Consider the following 7,762-nt stretch of genomic DNA (forward strand, 5'->3'; position numbering starts at 1 on the left):
ACAGTTTGTATTTCCAGTTGAGGTTTTCTGTGCTCAACAATGATTCAACAAACAAAAAAGTTCAGCAACATAGTGTTTTGTAGAAATATATTAAACAAATTATATCATGGAAGAATGGTGACTTCTCTTCCTCTTCATTAAATGATGTAAAAGGCAAACATTAAAATGACTAGTGTAGGGAAACATTGGCATCACTTTAACCAACAGGTTTTTTTTCTATACTTAAAACAATGTTTGCTAATCAAGCATATTCATTGTTTGACATTATAAGTCTGTGACTATTTTTTTTAAATTCTAATGCTAATGGAGATGCCGGACTAATATGTGATGATCAATAAATGATGACAGAGGTATAAAACTATTTAAAGTAGATTAAATACAAGCACCATGACTTTGTTTGGTAAGGATAGGGCACACAGTCAATAAAGTCATGATTTGGAAGAGCTTGGTCTGGTGTGGACACCATAGATGTAATTTGCATTAGGCTAGAAGTTTAGCAGGAGGGGTAACTGTCCCATGTTATCAATCAATGCTTTATTCCATAGGGTGCACAGCAAACTCTCTCTCTCTCAATGCTGTGTGAATTGGTATCTTGCCTAAAATACAGAAGATCCCCACCTGCCTAGACTAGACTAGACTTTACCACCAATGTAATGAAATATAACATTTAAGATAACAATCATTGTGTAACAGTCTCTGATTCTTGCTTGTTGAAACGCCAGAGTTTAGTTGCACAATGGAACATGTTGACTACTTCTCTTTTCAGCTTTGGGTTGGACAGTATGAGAACTATTGAATGGGAAGTAGGATAAGAGAAAGCTAAAAAGTATCCAATGGCTGTTCCAATAAAATTCGAAATGAAGGACCAGAGGAAAAAGTTACCAAAGAAGTTGCACGTTGACATGAGATTCAGCAGAAGAATGTACCTAAAAACAGTCCAATGGACATCCATGTTGGGTTCCGTGAAGTTAGAAATGTAAGACTTTGTGTGTCTGATGTGGGCAAACAAAGTGCAGAGGAGATATATGGACGAAAGCATCTCTAGCAAGAAGGGCAAACTGTGTCCAAAGAAAAATGCGATGACACGGAAAGTCAGTAAATCACTTGTGTATGTGGTCACATTAACTCCATTGGCATTCATGCAGAATCCCTGTTTTGCACTCAGAGAATAAATCAGTCCTGGTACAAATGAAATGAAGATGGATATAAAGATCACATACCCGGTAATTCGGGGGATCAGAGACTGAAGCTGTAGGAAGAAAGCATTTTTAAAGATAGTGATCTTCACATAGTACAGCATGGAGAGCCAAGCACTTAGCCAGCGACTAAAGAAGTCCATGAACAGCTGGATGAAATAAAAGATACAGCGAGGTTTATACTCCGACAGGGGAATAAGTTCCAGCCATATTCCAAAGATTTCCATCATGAAGTCACATTGCAAGAAGAACCTGATGAAGCACAAAGCCGTTAAAATTTTATCACTAGGCTTGAATTTTCCTTCTCTCGACCAGGATTTCATGTTAAAAATGGAGATGAAGGCATTGACTGCCAGACCTACAATGAGCATCATGATAATAAAAACAGTAAAGTAAATTGGGAATAACATTTCTTATGACTTGGAAGTCCAGCTGCCTTAAGTCTTCTTGTTGGAAGTTCCCAGCTGTTACGGCTGGAAGAACAGAGCCTTGTGTTATATTGACGGCTAATAGCACAGGGTATGGTGCTGGTACCTTTGTGGGATCATGGTAATAGTTTTGGTTTCATGCAAATTAAAAAGGGACAAAACTAAAACCCAGACTTCTTGCTAAGCAACCGTCACCCATGGTCAGAGATTGTGATCAAACATCTGCCCTTCTGTTTAGGAAATAAAAATGGCCTGGAATTCATGCAAATATTCCAATGAATACATTATGTAGCCTGCTTATTATTTGTATTATTATAGCAAAAATACATACCTCTTCTGGGCTACGTACACTACCAGCCTGTCACTCTGTATCATGGCAATAAAACCAGCTGGGCTCTGGAACACTGCTCTGTCCTTCTAGAGCTTACTTCAAACACCAGGAACAGGGTGATGAGAGCATAGAGTCACAACAGGATGGGGAGCAAACATGAACAAGGATGGAGCGGGTGTAGGTCAGATCAGGAGACAGGAGCAGACTGGATTAGAACTGGACTAGTGGGTGTAGATCAGACCAGGAGACAGAGGTAGAGTAGAAGTATAAGACATGACAGTGTGGGTGTAGATCAGGAGCAGATTTGATATCGGGAGCAGGAGGACTGGATAGCGGGAGGACTGGATAGCAGGAAGGACTGGAGCATAAGGAGACTGGAGCAGAGGACGGGATAACCCGGAGAGGGGACTGGATAGCAGGAGACTAGATATAAGACAGGTTAGGTACAAAGCAGAACAGGAAACAGGCATCAAGAACAGGCAAGGTAGGGTCAGGTCAAGGTAAACAAGGCAGGGTTAAAGCAAGGAAAGATCAAGGTTTAATGCAGGATCGGAGCAGAACTGGAAGGGGAAGGTAAGGCAGATCAAGACAAGACAAGGTTCAGAGCCAGGCAGGACAAGACAGGGAAGGGTTCAGACAAGGCAAGGCAAGGTAAGGCAGAATAGGAAGGAGGCTAGAACAGGAACTCGTAGCTAGGGACAATGCTACACTGCTAGGATGGGAACCAATGCTCAGGCAAGGAGTGTTTGGAGGGTTGGTCTTATAAAGGACAGAGTCAGCCCTGATTGGCTGACTGCAACCAATCAGGCTGCTGCTGGACTGGGGCTGTAGAGGCGAGGTAACATATAGTGAGCAACCCTACAGGCTGCTCACCTGGCCAAATGGTTAAGGTATCAAGAAATACAAAGGTCCCTGCAGGGTTGCCATGAAAAGGGAATAGTTAGTAATAGCCTTGTTAATGATAGCCTAGCTCCTGTTACAGTACATCCCTGGGGTGTTTCATAAATCACAAAGTTATGCCCAGAGGGGGGGAGACCTTGAACTCTGGACTAAGGTTTTGCCTAGTGAGATGAAGAATTAGCAAATGACCAGGATCTAGTAATTAGACAGAGGTGAGGGAACTTAAGGACTGTAGGACTGTGTGGATACCGTGAAGGAGCTATTCCTTAGCCTTTGCCAAAAACAAGTTATTTTACGTGCCTGCTTTTGACATATTTTAGCACCAATTTTGGTGGAATTGACACAGGGGGTCATTTATAAATTCCGCACAGAGTATATTTATTCGCAAATGGTTGTACTACACCTGCTTTATATACGCTAATATATTGCACTGCTCTGCCAGTCTTTCTGGTTATTGCAAAATCACATTGTGAAATTAGCGTTTGCATGAGTGCGCCCACGGTGCGAGGTTGTTGTGCGCGAAAATAGCGTTGACAGTAACTTAAATTCACAATTGAACTGAAACTGTTTCACAAATATTTTCTCCACCACCAAAGTTGTGATGTAATTCAAGTGACATTTGCGATTTTTGACATATTTAAAAAGATCTTATCAACATTCGCATAGCGAAAAAAAATTCACAATTCTGTTTGCACTCTATATAACCATGCGCAGCGAAAATATATTCACTGTGTGAAACAATCTGCCCTGCGTGGAGTTTATAAATGAGCCCCACAGTGTTTCCCCATGTGTTTCAGGCCTTCCAAGGCACCACATTTGCTCATGAAGTTCCTTAAATATAGAGACAGTGATGCAACCCTGATGTAACTCCAATGCTATTCAATGAGTCAATGGTCAGCTTCAAACATAGCGACTATCACACATCGTTTCTTTCAATGCCCCAAAGCTGCCCTGGATTGGCTCCTACAATGAGCCGTGATTGGGTCATGCATTAAGTCATTAAAGGGATCCTGTCATCGGAAAACATGTTTTTTTCAAAACGCATCAGTTAATAGTGCTGCTCCAGCAGAATTCTGCACTGAAATCCATTTCTCAAAAGAGCAAACAGATTTTTTTATATTCAATTTTGAAATCTGACATGGGGCTAGACATTTTGTCAGTTTCCCAGCTGCCCCCAGTCATGTGACTTGTGCCTGCACTTTAGGAGAGAAATGCTTTCTGGCAGGCTGCTGTTTTTCCTTCTCAATGTAACTGAATGCGTCTCAGTGGGACCTGGATTTTACTATTGAGTGTTGTTCTTAGATCTACCAGGCAGCTGTTATCTTGTGTTAGGGAGCTGCTATCTGGTTACCTTCCCATTGTTCTTTTGTTTGGCTGCTGGGGGGAAAGGGAGGGGGTGATATCACTCCAACTTGCAGTACAGCAGTAAAGAGTGATTGAAGTTTATCAGAGCACAAGTCACATGACCAGGGGCAGCTGGGAAACTGACAATATGTCTAGCCCCATGTCAGATTTCAAAATTGAATATAAAAAAATCTGTTTGCTCTTTTGAGAAATGGATTTCAGTGCAGAATTCTGCTGGAGCAGCACTATTAACTGTTTTGAAAAGAATATTTTTTCCCATGACAGTATCCCTTTAAGTACAGGGGCTGGATCTTTTCCATGCAAGTAATCTAGCAACCAAGGGGAGAAGACATATAGGGGTCCGTTTACTAAAGTGCGTTAAAAATATTCGCACAATATATAGACAGAATTTTCGCCAAATATGTTATCGCCAGTTTACTAACCTGCGGTAAATATAAGTTTGCGAATTTTCTTGCGCAAGAATAATTGTTCGCTAGTTATCGCATTCGCTGAAAATAACGCTACGTACACATTAACGCCTGGTTTACTAAACAGCGAAATGTGCTAAAGACAAAATTAACGCCAGAATATTCGCAAACTTTTACCGCCACCTATGTAGTGGCGTAAAAGTATTTTTTTCGCCAGAAAATTCTCAAGGGGCAGGAAATATCCCATAATACTTATTTTTTTTACCCATCATTCTTTGCTGACAGGAGACAGATCTGTAGCTATTGCAGACGGGATGTTTTGGCTTCTGCTTCTATCTGGTGCAACAGCAGCAGTTTCAGTTTAAAGGTGTATTATTGGCAGTGGCATCACAGTCCAAGGATTCGTCGGCCTCTACACTTTTTTGGTTTCATTGTGATTGGCGACATTAAACTGTGCATTTCTATGAAGCAAAGAGATTGACTGGTATCATTTCTTGTTCCTATGATTCTATTGGCAGAAGGGTTTATATGATGCAGACGTGTTTGATTTGTGTTACTCTGGTGATGTTGTTGGATGGTATAATCATCAGTCAATAAAGTTTATGAGTTTTGAAAGTGCATTTCTGGCCATAAATGTCACAGTAAAAATTGCCATAATAACCGCCATAAAACAAGACTATTTTATAGCATAAATATTCGCAAAAACTTAATTTTTCGCCAGAATATTTGCAACTCGCTAAAATTACCGCTAACGTAAACTGGTTCCTTAACGTAGTTACCGCAAGTGATCGCAATGACTTCTGAGCGCATCGCTGTTTAGTAAACTTAGTCACTGCGAATATTCTGGCGTAAAAATATTCTCAGCGATAACATGCGGAAACTTAAAGTCAGATTTACCGCACTTTAGTAAACGGACCCCATAGTGTGGTGCCTTTGCTAACTGACTTAACAAGAAGTGACAGCTTGATGCCTGAATACTTTCATTAGTATATAAGTGGTGGCTTACACCCATTGTAACTATGGACTGGACTACTGGAGATTTCTACCAAGACTTCTGAAATGTCTCCCAAGTGAATGTTACAAGAAAGAGAAGTTGTAGCCCTTTGTGTAAATGAAGGCATTTATTATCTATTGATATCTTGTAGGCTCAGAGAATATGGCTACCCTTCTCTAGGGAACAAACCATTAATAGGTAGAGTAGTAAGTAGAGTGTGTGTGTCATTTGTGATGGGAGAATAAGAATCAGAAGCTCTTCAAATACTGCAGACATAGAGCTTTATTCTTACAGAGCTTAGTGGAGAACAATGTGTAGGAACATCATTATCTTTGATTCCAACCTGGAGGCAACACATGCGCTTGGGGCATCTCAGCTACATGATGTCTCAGCTTACAACATGGACTTCAGACTGTGGACAGTAGGGGGTCTTCCAAAATAAACCTTCTAGAAGCACTGCCATAACCCCTGAACTGGGAACTGACACTTATATTTCAGTGTCACCCACTGTCACCTGCAGCACTTATTTGTGTCTATAAGTTACCATCCCACTTAAATGTAAGCTTTATGCGACAGGGTGCTCCATCCTCTTGGATCATTGACACTAATGCTCTTAATCTTTAATGCAACTGCTCTTTGTATTTTTATTTATTAAATATTATTATTTATAACCGTTTGTTCTGTTAATTTAATCTTCTATTTAATTAATATAAAAAATAAGAATATGCACATATACTTGAATGTGCTGCACTTCTAAAACTGCCCATAATGCACCTTGCTCTTGATTTTCAGTGATCATCTTAAATGTCCCCTTAGCTCATGGCAAGGCTTTATTTGTTAATTTAATAAAAAGGCAACCACGTGATGATTTGAGCTTTGAGAACATCAGGTACATTTGCATCTCAGATTACAATATGCCTTAGTTCCAGGGGTACCCAGGGCACACATATGCACTCACCCCACATTTCAGCCTAACTGGCCTTCAGGCTGAGCCCCTTCAGTAAGCAGATTAAAAGAAAGAACAACTTTAGACAAATAAATCTGATAAGTGATATTTAAAGGATTGCTAAAGCACAACCACATCAGACAGATCTTTGGGGAACAGTTTGAGCTCTGGAGTCCAGCTGGTCTTTCATGGAGCAACAAAATAGTTTTGTACAATGGAATAAATGTCGTATTTCCCTTTTCAGCTTTGAATTGCTTGGGATAAAAACTATTGAATGCAGGACTGGATATGAATAGACCAATATATAACCAAGTGAAATTCCAAGGAGATCATTATAAGACATCCAGAACCAGATAGAAAGGTTACCAAGAAAATTGCACATAGACAGGAGATTCAATACAAGAATGTATCTCATAACAGACCAATGAGCATCCATGTTGGGGGAAGAAGCACTTGAAACTCTGCGCTTCACGTGAATAAACAATGTACAGAGAAGATACAGGGAGGAAATGATTTCGATCATATAAGGTAAACATTGTCCAAGAAAAACTGAAGTCAATATAAATGGTTGAGTAAATTGAGAAGTCACGTTGCCAGTGACATTGGTCCCAGTGTTCTGTACACAAGGATACTCTTCACCACTCAAAGAGAAACTCGTTGCTGCAAGGATGGAAATCAACATGGACCCCCCGAGGATGTACCTTGTGATCATAGGGATCCTCGACTTCAGACGTAGCACCAAAGCATGTTTAGAAATTGTGATCATCACATAATAGAGGACACTGAGCCACATAGCCAACCAGCGACTGAAATAATCCAGAGAAAGCTCAAATATGTAAAAAATACAGAATGTGCCAAAGGCGGAGAAGTGGATGAGTTGCATGAACCCCCCAATCAATTCCAACAAAAAAAACCATAGTAAGAGAAATCTGGTCAAACACAATACCGATAAGACCTTATCACAGAGCTTCAGACTTCGTTCCCTTGACCAGTCAATGATGTTAACAAGCGTGATAAATGCATTCACTACCAGCCCGGTCGCAATTATAATCCCACAAAATATGGCCCAATACATGTTATAAACGTCTTGCTTGCTTTCTATATCTGTGCCCATTTCTCTGTACTGGAAGCATGGGATGATCTGGTGGCAAATGTCCTTAAAGTCACTTTTTGTACTCAGTATAAACTGTTTGAT

General features: G+C 40.3%; 2 protein-coding genes across 2 annotated transcripts; both read right to left on the minus strand.

Annotated features, from left to right (window-relative positions):
• Positions 1-250: 250 nt before the first annotated feature.
• On the minus strand, positions 251-1,606 carry LOC108716392 (taste receptor type 2 member 39). The gene has a single exon (XM_018262483.2). The coding sequence runs from the start codon at positions 1,604-1,606 to the stop codon at positions 680-682; it is 927 nt and encodes a 308-aa protein (XP_018117972.1). The 3' UTR covers positions 251-679.
• A 5,037-nt stretch (positions 1,607-6,643) lies between these two features.
• On the minus strand, positions 6,644-7,762 carry LOC108716287 (taste receptor type 2 member 102). Its single transcript, XM_018262409.2, has one exon. The coding sequence runs from the start codon at positions 7,679-7,681 to the stop codon at positions 6,704-6,706; it is 978 nt and encodes a 325-aa protein (XP_018117898.2). The 5' UTR covers positions 7,682-7,762; the 3' UTR covers positions 6,644-6,703.

Source organism: Xenopus laevis, chromosome 5L, assembly GCF_017654675.1.
Source record: "Xenopus laevis strain J_2021 chromosome 5L, Xenopus_laevis_v10.1, whole genome shotgun sequence".
Lineage (NCBI taxonomy): Eukaryota > Metazoa > Chordata > Amphibia > Anura > Pipidae > Xenopus > Xenopus laevis.